Genomic DNA, 13,100 nt, shown 5'->3' with positions numbered 1-13,100 from the left:
CAGCGTCTTATGGATCGGATCCTCAGACCTCACACCGCGTACGCCGCTGCCTATTTAGATGATATAATCATGTATAGCAATGACTGGCAGCGGCACATCTGAGGGCCGTCCTGAGATTGCTGCCGTGGCGGGGCTCACAGAAAATCCTAAGAAGTGCGCGGTTGGGCGTGTGGAGGTACGGTATCTGGGGTTCCACTTGGGTCATGGCCAGGTGCGTCCCCAAATTGACAAAACCGCGGCGATTGCGACTTGCCCTAGACCCAAGACCAAAAAGGGGGTGAGGCAGTTCCTGGGGCTGGCTGGCTATTATAGGAGGTTTGTGCCTAATTATTCGGATGTCACCAGCCCGCTGACTGACCTCACTAAAAAGGGGGCTCCAGATCCGGTCCAATGGTCGGAGCAATGCCAACAGGCGTTTTTGCAGATTAAAGCCGCACTTTGTGGGGGGCCGCTTCTTCATGCACCTGACTTCTCTCTCCCTTTTGTATTGCAGACAGACACTTCAGACAGAGGGCTGGGGGCCGTACTCTCGCAGGTGGTGGAGGGGGAGGAGCGTCCGGTGCTGTACATTAGCCGGAAGCTCTCCTTAAGGGAGACTAAGTACAGCACCGTGGAGAAGGAGTGTTTGGCCATCAAGTGGGCAGTCCTCACCCTCCGTTACTACCTGCTGGGGCGGGCCTTCACCCTCTGCTCGGATCACGCCCCACTGCAGTGGCTCCATCGCATGAAGGATACTAACGCCCGGATCACCCGTTGGTATCTAGCTCTCCAGCCCTTTAAATTCAAGGTGGTCCACAGACCGGGGGTGCAGATGGCTGTCGCCGACTTCCTCTCCAGAAATGGGGAGGGGGGGGGTGGTAGGCAGGCCGGATGACGCCCCGGCCTGAGTCGGGCGGTGGGGGTATGTGGCAGCGGGCGTGGTCAAGCGCCCGTCCGGAGAGAAAAGCGGTAAGGGCTTACACCTGAGCTAAATTATGTCTAACACCTGTCTCTAATTTCAGTGAGCACGGGGAGAGCGGCATAAAAGGGCAGCGAGTGGGCCTCCAGGGGAGGAAGATGACAGACTAACCCAGTGCGCTGTTATTGTGTTGTGTGTGTTAAGTTATAGTGTAAAGAGCAACGTGAATTAAAAAGCTTACCTTGTGGGGAATACGTGTTTCCTGTCGTCCTTCATGTGAAGAGTGCTACAATGGCTTAATGTACTATGATGCATACATACTAATGGCAAGCAGATGAGCCCAGAATCCGAAGAAGTAATCCAAAGTATTTAGAATAAGTTACTGACCTTGAGTAATCTAACGGAATACGTAACAAATTAAATTTTACAGCATGTATTCTGTAATCTGTTATGGAACACATTTCAAAAGTAAACCTCCTAACCCTGTATACAGTAAGGGGGCCCAGAATTCATTGCTACGACCTGCTCTTAGCAACCCTTTTAACAAGGTAGTGGATTTCCGAAAAAGATATAGCTGCCTCTGAATATGTGATATGCTACCTGACAGCACATGTACATCACACAGATGTCTATTTGATGAAGTTAGTGTTTACATCTGGAAGATTTATTTTTTACATTGTTTAGCATCTGTAATTATTCTACAAGATGGATGTCAATAAGTATGTCTCGGATGTCAATAAGACAATTTGAAACATTTATGATTTAGAATGTTTGTAAATCTGATCTTTTTAAGATGTTCAGCAGTTGTTAATTAGATTGAGATGCTTTTCAGGTGAAAGGATCTAAAACAGACATCTCGGAGATTTGTGTGCCATCTGTGTTGCTTAAAAACTTGGTCTTCTTATTTTTGGAGGTCAAATTGCCTACACCTTTTCAACATAATCAAGAAAGGAAATCACATAATGCAAATGTCCTAGTTCACTTTTATTGGTAATATCAAGAACACTGGTATCATTCTAATATTGCATGAAAACTGTAATATCAAACAATTTATATTGATCCCAATGTATCCCAATACCATTGCATATTAGAAATATATTTACACTTTAAAGTGATGCATAAAGTGAGTATACAAAAGTATCTACATTACTAATATGTACATGTCTCAAACTACTGCACTTGGATGCGAGTTAAGGACTGCATTAACCACTAGAGGGCGTTAAGGCTGCAACATACAGTGGGTTTTGAAACTCAAAATAGGACAAAACAGAACAAAAAGAATGTGATCCCCAAATACAGAGGTATGACAAAAACACATCATAAATCCATATTTAAATTCAGTATTCATGGAAAATCAGTAACCAGATGCTTAAGGAAACAATGAAACACTGAATGTCATCCTTTTAAGCCTTAAATTCATCATAAATACACACTTATTTAAAAAGGATAGGATGCCATCTAGAGGACTAAGAACATCTAAACTCTGTGTTGGTATCTGAGCTTTGTCACAGTGTTTTCCAAATAACAGTATAAAAGCCATTTCTGTTAAATTCCCATGTTTTTTCCCAACACGTTCAACCTCTACACGGGCCACAAAGTGAGTACAACCTTGAGACTAGTGTAGCTTGCAGTCCATCCAGAGCATCAGTGCTGCAGTCAGAGCCTAACACAAGCTCCTCAAACTGCTCACAGTCCAAAAGAGCCACCATGTTCTGCAGGAAGAAGCCTTCACAGAATACCGCCAGCTCTACCGCTTCACTAACCTGCTCCATAACATACAACAAAACATAGACATCATTGGACTGAACCAAGTCTCTGGAACAGTAAATATGCAATTAAATCCAATGTAGCAAGCATACGCACCTTGGCAGTTTGGTAGATGTTCACAGCATTGCTGAAGTGTAATTTCTCTGAGCAGATGATTTCACATTGTCTCTTTAAAACAGGAAGTTGGAATGAGTGGGCCACAGGCAGAAGCTGCACAGAGAATGATATAACATTTCAGCATTAATAAAAGACTTTTTGAACAATTAATTTCCAAGAATTTTTCAGTCATTCGTAATTAGTGGATAAACATCATTTTATAGAGTTTATACACAAAAATAGCAATGTCTTTAAAATGTCTAATATTTTAAAACTGGACATACCTGAAAAGTTATATTTACTATACAGAATATTTCCAGGACTTCTCCATAACTTTTTAGAATATCAGGCCTGGAAATCGCAATTTTAAAATCCACTGATATTTTAATGGTTTCCATGAGTTGTTACAGAAATACTATAAAAAACTGTGGAATCAGGGAACATAACAGTAACCCCACCCCATTAAGCCTGGTTCAGACTGTATGATTTTTCCTTTTCTTTATAAGTTCTTTATTAGTCTGGCATCGTAGTAGTAGTCACACTGCAGGACTTCAGCCCAAAAATTGGGACTGTATCAGAATTCTGAGGCTAAAGATCATTGTAAGGGCAAATAATCGGCCATCAGTGAGCATGTCACACAGTTTTTGATGACAGAAATCCCTTAGGATTCCTGAAATTAGTCTCAGACAACAGAATCGTATCGAAAATCGTACAGTGTGAACTTGAGGTCGACCGATATATTGGTTTTGCCGATTCATCTGCATCGATAATTTCTATAACTATCATTATCGTCAAAAATCCACACCGATAATTTTCCTCCATTGTGTCCCGTTGTGTCCGGTGCTGGAGCGGCCTCTACAGGCGAAATAAAAACTATCACTGATGCCTCATGGTAGTTGTTTTGACACGTGAGACTGCACGTTGAATGCAGCGGATCACTGCATGGAGCTGAACAATGCAGATTTACAACACCAGCAACTAAAAGGTATGTGTACAGTACATGTTGTCATATCATTATAAAGTAATTAATTTCTTGAATAGATGCTGCATTAATAGAGAACAGTAGCATGTTTGCAGACCAGGCTGAGAGGACGCTAACATTAAAGCAGTTAGAACAATGTGACAAAAACACGCAAGTGTCCTAACAAAATGTTTAAATAAAATGTATTACCATCTATTTGCATTAGTTTGTATCCAATCATGTTTATGCTTTAGCCAGCTAAGTTGTATATTTAAATGTAGTGAGAGATTTGAGAAAAACGCATCTGATTTTAATAATTATTTTATCCTCACAGTAATCCTCACAGCCGCCTGTAAACTCACTGCTGTGATGGCACGTTTTACACTACGACTCAGTGATTTCTGTCTTCACCTCAATGTACAGAAGACAGTTTGTATGTGTTTTACGAATCGACAAATTTATGAAACCGAATGTTTATGTATTGGAAGAAAAGTAAAAAGTGGTCTCACATTTCGAGTACCTTGGTATTACTGTGGATTCTAACCTTACATTCAAAATCCATGTTATATTATAAAGACAGCAACATTGAAATTTATAGCAATTATCATTCCATACTTTACATATTATTTAACCAGCTGCACTTAAGCCTCGTGTGTAACTCGTAAATCTATTGAGCTGGGATTACTTAAGTTTACAGATTCTCGTCTATAATGTATATAACATATTTACAGCCTAGCTCCTCCCCTCTTCCTGCTTTTATCAAGCAGAGAATAACATGTAGATCCACCAGACTGATTGTTAGAGGGAACTGTGAAGTACCTCTGCAGCCTATTCACATAAGGGATTGTAAAACGTACCACTCATTCATTGGTATCGTTAAAAAAAAAAAAAATTGTGAACAAACATGCTTCATGTATGCTTGTAATATACGTTTTATGATGTATACTTATTGTAATAAATTAGCTGTAATAGCTAGAATTTTTTATTGATGTGCACTGTCTCTTTAAATCTAAATTAAATAATGTAAATGTAAACAGTACATGCATACAGGTATAACCCATGTCTATCTTACCTCCAGCAAATCAGGGACAGATACTTCTAAATGTTCTGCTCCTCCACAGTACAGATGAGCCATCATCATCTGTAACAACAGACATTTATAATCGTCACTCCCCTCATGTAAATTACCCGTTTTAAGGGCCTTGATACATGTACTGTATGTTTTATCATGTGTATAATCAAAGGATTGCTGATTACCTGGAAAGTGCTGTGCTTTAGGTCAGTAATTTCAATGACCATGTGATCTGATGCGCCATTATGTCTGTAGAGTCTCAGCAAGTCTTTGAATCTTATTAAAATTTAAGAACAGACAGTAAAACATCATATTTATGTGAATCTTTATGTATGTACAGTATATATGTCTTCTGTAAAGCATTTTAACACCATTTTAAAAAATGCTATATAAATAACGTTTTACTAAATGTTAAATGTTATGACTATAAAGCTTTCAAATTAGATCTTCAATTAATTTATGAAATAAGGATTTTATTTAAAGTTGGCTAACCTCTGTGAAACTGACATGAGGAGAACTCTGTGGGCATAAAACGGCCTTCCCTCCACCACAAATGTTACATCAGACATCTCTGTGTTATTCAGAAAATGAGCATCTGGTGGAGGTGACAGGTACATATTAAACACAATACTATGAGTAAATGTTGGATGTGGAATTGAATATTGTGAGAAAACAAAAACTTTTATTGTAGCATATTATTTGGAAGAGTTAAAGTGCTTTTTTTAAGTGTCATTGTTTTGGCTGTGTAAAGTGTAGTGTGTGGTGAGCTATATTACCCAGCTGAGCTGTAGGTGTGTCCTTTATTGCTGGAATACACGGGGAGACTGTAGCGCAAACACAGTGGCTAAAGATGGCTGCCAGCTGCTTGCGGATTTCCTTACTCTGAAAACAAAGAACAAATGGTGACAAATTTCAAGTCTGCTCATGCAGGCAGCTCTTGTTTCAAATACACAATTTCAGTGTATAATCTACAAGCTGGCCAAGTTGAAAATATTTGAAATGTACACATCACACATCTACTGTAGCATACACATGTTTGTCTGTGGATACTTCAAATAGATTTATGCAATTTAAGGTTCTGTGCAAGTTATTATAACTGGCTTTTGCTTTCATAAATGTTCCAGGTCCGGTTAAAACACTGAAATACCGTATTGTAATACTAAAACACGAATTACTGTGGCGTAGGTTGCATTTACACATTGGGGGGAAATGTACGTGCATCAAACCCATCACATCGATTAATAGATAATCATTCAAATGTAATAATTATTATATCATCCATCCATCCACAATGTTGTTTATACCATTTACCTGGCTGCTTTTAAGAATGGAAAAGAGGAGTGGAAGAACATCTGAGAGCAGCTCCTCACAGTATTTTTCATGCCCAATATTGGTGAAGTCTTTGAGGAGAGAAAGAGTAAGCTCAGCCCTGGACTGGAGCTGAGCACTACACAAAGACTCTAGCCATACATGCAGCTTCCATGGGACTCCTAAGGGAAAGAACATCAAGCTTGTTTTAAAGACCTGTTGATTCAAATCAAGTGAAACAACATGCTTCAGTCTACATGCTGCAACAGTTACTTTTAAAACAGTCTTACCCCAACTGAATGGGGCAGAGGTGGTTTTGTGGCTAAAGAGCTGGAATGGCAGTGCAAAAGTTCTAGGTTTAATCCTAATACCGAGTTACTGATCATCTCGCTCCTATCCCCCATTTTTGTGCTAAAGGAAGCTCCAAATGTGAGATCGGGAGGAGCTTGTTAATCTTGGCCTGTCAATCATATCCCAAGGATAGGATCGGAGTGGTTAATCGGGAGGAACGGGACAATTCCTGGTGGGTCACTCAGAAATTGGGCCGGTAGGTCCACATGATGATTAACAAACTTTCAGCCATGTGTCGCATAACAGCTGCCAACCGTCTATATCATCAGGTATATAAGGGATCAGAATTGCGTTACGTATTATAGCAGTCGCAGTCTCTACCCTCATCTCACATCCAAACAAATAAAAGAGTGGGCTGTGAGAGACAAGACGTTGGCTTTTGTGGCATTAAAGGGATGCTTCACTTGACAGTGGGAGGAAGGATCACGGAAGATCCAGCAAGAAAATAAACTATTAGCTGAATGGATGAACAAGCCCCAGGTGGCAGATCATCACATGTTCAATACTGACTGTAGACTCACAATCTCAATCAGTTAATCTCTAAAATCCTCATTCCTCGCCACAAAATAAAAGAATCAATATAAATCAACACAGATGTAAATGCAACAGCATTTACTGCAGAATGCCTTCAATATTGTATTAAGTGCTCAAGTCCGATCTTCTTAAAGAGACAGTAACCATAGTGCCGGTGTCCATAACATTTACATTCTCATAAAAGATGCAATGACATCTTATGTTATAATGCTAAGATCAAAGTGATTTAAACTTACATATTAAATGCCATATGTTATCATACACCAAACCACAAAAAAGAGGAAAAAGAAAAAAAAGATCTGAGCCCCTCCATTATGGACAGTACAGCAAATCTGTTTACCTAATTACGCTTAAGGACTATATGAACCAGTGAATTCGTGAACACATGTAGAAATGCTGTAATTATCGTCATTGAACAGCATATTGGCCTGTATCAGCCGACCACTAGACTGGCTTTGTTACCACTGTGATCCCTGTAATAAAATACTTTATCCCACTCTTGGTGTCTACTAAAAGCCAAGAGTTTCTCATTGTTTATACGTTTCTAATTTAATGTGTTGTTTATTTTCAGATGTGTACCCAGTGCCCTGAGCTCCATGGTGACGTCCAGGTATCCGTGCTCTGCGCTGTGCAGGCTGGCTTCCTGCAGAGCTCTAATGCGGGCCTTACAGAGTCGTGGAGTGCCTCCATCACCGGGAATGTGTACAGGCTTTCTATCTGTCCTGCCCCACTGTTTTTGATCCTCCTGCTCCTCCACTCCCTCTGCCAGGATCTCTTCCAGAGAAAGCACGTCCTCCTGCAGCTGCTGTGGCTGACTCAATAGCTTTCTCAACACGTTCCTGCAGTTAAATGTATACAGTAAATTTTAATACATAATAAAATTCAAATCACTAAAGCTTTTGAATGAAGTTTGATGTGATTGTTTTTGTATTTATTTCAAATGTCTTTATCTACAGTAGCACCAAAAGCATTTGGACATGTTTGGACACTTACAAAAGGAATGTATGAATTAAGTCTAACCAAGTGTCATCTGCAATAAAATCATGCTAGGCCTTTTCCCAGAACTCACTCATTAACTCACTTTTCGTAATCATTTTTGCAATTACTTTTAACTAACTGGTCCCATGGTTATTTTTAGTGAACGTATGAAGTTCAGACATGTGAAGGTGTACTGAAAGTGAAAGTGGTTAGCTCAACTGGAAGAGAGTGGCGCTCGCAACGCCAAGATCATGGGTCCAATCCCCAGGGAACATACAAAACAGATGAAACGTGTAACCTGAATGAGCTGTTGAATAAAATGAACTTTGGATAAAAGTGTCTGCCAAATGTAGAAAGTGTCCAAAGGCTTTTTATTTTTAATTTTAAAAAATATGTCTATTTTTTTATCTCTTAAACCTAACAAACTTTATTGTGAAATGCTTGAAATTAGTTTGTGTTATATGTATTTAAAATAAATTCCACTTGATTTGATATTTTGTTTTATAATGCAAAGACATTCTCAACTTTTTAAGTGTGGCTTAAGTGTACAAACATTGTTTGGGGTCACTACATATGTTTGTGATGTGTCAGCACCTGTGTCCATGCGCGGCAGCATGACTAAAGCAGTTCATGCCCTCATAGAGTGAAGATGTCAGATCCACCCTCAGCATCGGGTCCGCACCACGGGATAACAGCAGACTCACCATCTCATAGTTCCCTAAAAGCACACTCCAGTAAGTGTTTGTTTCTAATAAAGCATGTTAAGCAAAGTTTTCTGTGTTAGAAGTATATTCAAACATAACTCCTTAAAGACCAGCACATGCAAAAAGCAGTTTATTCCCACCTGCGGCTGATGCCAGCTGGAGGGGCGTTTCTGCTGAGCTGTGGTGGCCGTTCCTCATGGCTGAACCTTCCACATCTGCTCCCACATCTAACAGGAGCTGCAGGTCAAACATAGTTCATTTATCAAAAATATGTGTGCCCTCCTCCCGGCATGGGAGGGGGGAACACTAACGAGAAGGCTAAAGGCTATAGCCTTTAGCGTCAGTCACTAGTGCACCTCATGAGACCAGGGCAGCGAGGTTTACACACTGCTACCTACCAGCTGGCTACTGTTACATTAGCATTTATAGATATTAGTATTACTATTAGTATTTATAGATGTACTATTAATATATTAATACATACAGGTTATTAAATAATGTTAATACTTTAGAGTGCAATTTTACCTGCACTACAGATATCTGTCCATGTAGCACTGCAAAGGTAAGAGCAACCCAACTGCGGCTCTCAGGATGGACAGAGGGATGTTTTGGTGAACAGTTAGGCACCTGGAAAATAAGTAAATAAATCATTATAATTCTTCACATTTATACAGCACTTATTCTATGCACTCAAATGCTTTACATAGCAGTGGGGTTATCTCAGTGGGGATGATGTGATGGCAGCCATAGTGCACCAGAAAGTGTACTGTAAGTCGCTTTGGATAAAAGCGTCTGCCAAATGCATAAATGTAAATGACATCGGGTTGCACCCCTACTCTACTCATGAAATGCCCTGGGATTTTTTTTAATGGCCACAGAGAATGCCACATCCAAAAGATGGAGCATATTTTACAGTCCTCGTCACTATACTGGGGCATTAGGACCCACGCAGACTGCAGGGTGAACACCCCCTAACAGGCCTTATTAACAACTCTTCTAGAAGCAACCTTAGTTTTCACCAGAAGGTCTCCCATCCAGGTACAAGGATAAACCCTGCTTAGCTTCACTGGGTTACCAGGTGAGAGCTGCAGGGAAATATGCTGCTGGCAGATAAGAAGTCTACTTCTACATCTGTATCTGCTGCTTACAGTTATTTAGCCTGCTACTACATCAAAGTTTTAGTTTCATACTTGTTTTGGTAAACCACCCAAAGGTTTTTGCAAATTTGTGAGCTCACAGAGTACATAGAAGTATATTACATTACTGCAACCCATCAATGCAACAACATGCTAAGATGAAATGGGCTCATGTCAGGTAAAGTATAGATAGATACTTTAAGTAAATATATGATGCGACTGAATGAGCAGAGAGTCATTACTGCCATGTCCAGGTTCGCACTGGCATCGATGAGCATGTGCACCAGAGCCTCGTCCCCTGCTGAGCAGGCGTACATCAGAGGAGTCATGCCCTGAAAACCCAGAGAGAGATAGAGAAGGTAAGGGTTAAACATATCATAGGCTACTTATTAGGCAATGCTGATCAGAAGAAACATGAGACATCTTTAGAGATCAGGGCCTGGCTGCAGGAAACCTCTTAAACTAAGAAATGTAGTACATATATGGTATACGTATATTATTATTTTTTATTATTCTTTTAGACAGAGTCTTTTTACAGTGTCATAGTTACAAGGCTTTTTAAGTTCACCTGGTCATCCATACTGTTCACCCCATCTGGGCCCAGAAGCTGGATAGCCTGGCCAATCAGATCTGTGCGTCCACAGTTAAGCATGCGAAAGCCAAGATCCAGATTAAACTTGTCTGCGGCTGCCTTTGAATCCAAACGCTTAAAGGAGGTGAAACAGCAATCTGGCCTGAGAGAGAGAGAGAGTTGATTACGTTAAAAGTGTGCGTGAGAAGTGAAAAAAATACAGCAAAAACTTGGCAGAATTCTCTGACAGATGGAGAACCAAAGTACAAAGTTAATTGGGAAAAGATGGCGAGAAGTGTAGAGAATTTCGTACTTGAGCTGTCTGGGTTCACAGTCTAGTCCAGGGAGAAGCTGTCGAGCAGTCTGTCTGACATCATCACTGTCCACCAACAGACTCCGCCGATGATCCGCGTGCACCATGGCAACCCGCATCCACTCCATTAGGGGAGGAAGAAGAGGAAACGGCCTGAGAGAGACATCACATTACTCAGTTATTTACCAGCTCTGCACTCAAACAAGACCAGACAGTCACACTCTCTCACTTTACCCCTCTTACTCTCAATTTTCAAATAAAATTTAACTGGCTTGTTTGGCATGACCTTAATTTTTGTCTTGTAATGATTTTTTGGGCCTCAGCACCTGAACTTGTTGGGAGAGCACGGTGACATTGGATTAATTGGAATGATGAAAGCATTTGTATTGCCAAAGCATCTGCAGCATAGCTGTGTAACTGTGCAACACTGGGAAATTGTGCAATGTGAAATAACAATAGAGCAAAACAGTCTCATTCTGGAAGTCAAAATCCCATAAATTTTTTCCATAGATGAAAAGATTCTGAACAATAACCTATAAACACTTAAAAGACAGACCTAGAACTCCGAGGTTGTTCATCGATGGTATACTATTTCGTTGAAGCTATCAGTCTGGGTTATTTCAAGTTTACTGTTTAAACATTATGTTTGATAAATGAATTCCTGGTAAACAACTACATTACCCATGGTCCAGCAGAGAACCGCAGCCAATTAAGCCCACAGAAAGAGCCCTGGAGCGACTGCCCACTCCCATTGCACACTGTGAAGGATGTAATCGAGTCAGTCCACCTTCATCCTTAAACTACTTATCTATTTGTACATATCAGAATATTTTGCAATAAATTTAAATATATATTGTTATATGTATACTTAAAATCAACAACCTTAAATCAATAGTTGTATATATTCCAATTCATTTTTATTTAATGACTTCATTCGCAATGCTTCATGGGATTGTAGATTGTGCGCTCATGGAAGTTGGTAAATACACAGTCTTGTGTCACGAAATGCAGAGGTAAAAAACAGGGAATTTATTAAATAAAAAAAATAAAGGGGAACTCAAACTCCCACAAGGGGGAAAAACAATAAACATAAACTACCCCAAAGGGGAAAAAACAAAGGAAATATAATCCAGGCTTGGGCAGGGGAAACAGGACTGACCGGACTGAACATTAAACAACATGGAACATTAAAGACAGACAGGATACAACAGCGCACAAGACTGGAAACAAGACGAACTGGCACTGGAAAGTGAACAAGAGGACTAAAATAGGGAGAGAAATCAACAGGTTAACAAGACAGGTGCACCTGTGTTCACGAGAGACATACTATTGACGTGAGTGCATGCTGCCAAGATGACATCAGCGTGATGCACCCACGTCAAGAACAGACAGACATGGAGCACGAGTGTCAGGATCCCAACACAGACTGAAACCGAACCAGACAGGAAGTCAGGATCCAGACACAGTACTCCCGACATGAAACAAGACGGCAGGGAATACAACCGAAACCGTGCGCTCACACAAAGACAATGAAACACAAGACATGGGACATTGATGCCACGGTCCAAAACCCAGAGTGACAGGACCATGACAGTATTGAACCTTTGTCTTTTTGTCTGATTTTCAAATACTTTTTTTGCCATAAACAAAAAACTACGTTTGTAAAGTTGTGATTCACCTTGAAGCTGGCTGCTTTGGTTCATGGCATTTAACTCTCTTGAAATGTAAACAAAAAGAAATACAGTAGTAATATTAATGGTTTCTCTCACTCTCTCTCTCTCTCTCGTGCACGCGCACACACACACACACACACACACACACACACACACACACACACACACACACACACACACACACACACACACACACACTTCCACCTATCAGTGGCACAAAACTGTATCAGAGAGAAATTAGGTCAGTAATTACAAAGGCTGCTGAATTTGGCTCAGCACTACTTACAATCCTGCCTTTCATTACCACAAACAAGCCTGGAACTTCACTCTTAATGCACATTTTTATAACAGCATCTGTTGTCTTCTACAGACACAGTCTCACTGGAATTGCAATCAATATGATATTACAGTAGGAATCCTCTATGGTTTTCTTCTTTTCAAGTATCTGTGCCTGGAATTCAATGATTGTGAACCATTTACAGAACCTTGACCACCTGCTAAAAACATTAGCATTCATCGTCTGGCATGAATGCAATGCAATCTTTCCACTAGGTTGCCACTAAGTTCCATCAAATCTGAGAAAACTTTCTCATACATGCAGAGTTAAGTGCACTCATCATACAAGAATAGAATTAGAAGCAAATTCCAAATGATGTCTATATACTCTACAGTTTAAAGCTAAAGCACATTTCAAAGGAAAATATTGTTACATTTAGAATACCAAAAGGAAAAGACTGG

At 40.2% G+C, this 13,100-nt stretch overlaps 1 protein-coding gene across 2 annotated transcripts in view; it reads right to left on the bottom strand.

Annotated features, from left to right (window-relative positions):
• Positions 1-1,880: 1,880 nt before the first annotated feature.
• abtb2a (ankyrin repeat and BTB (POZ) domain containing 2a) overlaps positions 1,881-13,100 on the bottom strand; it is a 44,217-nt gene continuing 32,997 nt past the window's right edge. For both annotated transcript variants that reach the window (XM_052148824.1, XM_052148832.1), the window contains exons 4-17: positions 10,690-10,842; positions 10,374-10,539; positions 10,048-10,137; positions 9,195-9,296; positions 8,810-8,906; positions 8,560-8,683; positions 7,567-7,826; positions 6,106-6,284; positions 5,571-5,676; positions 5,287-5,389; positions 4,980-5,070; positions 4,795-4,863; positions 2,762-2,875; positions 1,881-2,661 (exon numbers count right to left, since the gene is read on the bottom strand). In XM_052148824.1, coding sequence (XP_052004784.1) covers positions 2,473-2,661; positions 2,762-2,875; positions 4,795-4,863; positions 4,980-5,070; positions 5,287-5,389; positions 5,571-5,676; positions 6,106-6,284; positions 7,567-7,826; positions 8,560-8,683; positions 8,810-8,906; positions 9,195-9,296; positions 10,048-10,137; positions 10,374-10,539; positions 10,690-10,842 — 1,843 coding nt within the window. In that variant the 3' untranslated portion in view covers positions 1,881-2,472. The remainder of the gene's footprint in view (positions 2,662-2,761; positions 2,876-4,794; positions 4,864-4,979; positions 5,071-5,286; positions 5,390-5,570; positions 5,677-6,105; positions 6,285-7,566; positions 7,827-8,559; positions 8,684-8,809; positions 8,907-9,194; positions 9,297-10,047; positions 10,138-10,373; positions 10,540-10,689; positions 10,843-13,100) is intronic.

Source organism: Xyrauchen texanus, chromosome 2, assembly GCF_025860055.1.
Source record: "Xyrauchen texanus isolate HMW12.3.18 chromosome 2, RBS_HiC_50CHRs, whole genome shotgun sequence".
Lineage (NCBI taxonomy): Eukaryota > Metazoa > Chordata > Actinopteri > Cypriniformes > Catostomidae > Xyrauchen > Xyrauchen texanus.
The sequence above is the reverse complement of the archived record's forward strand: the minus strand, read 5'-3'. Positions and strand labels throughout refer to the sequence as shown.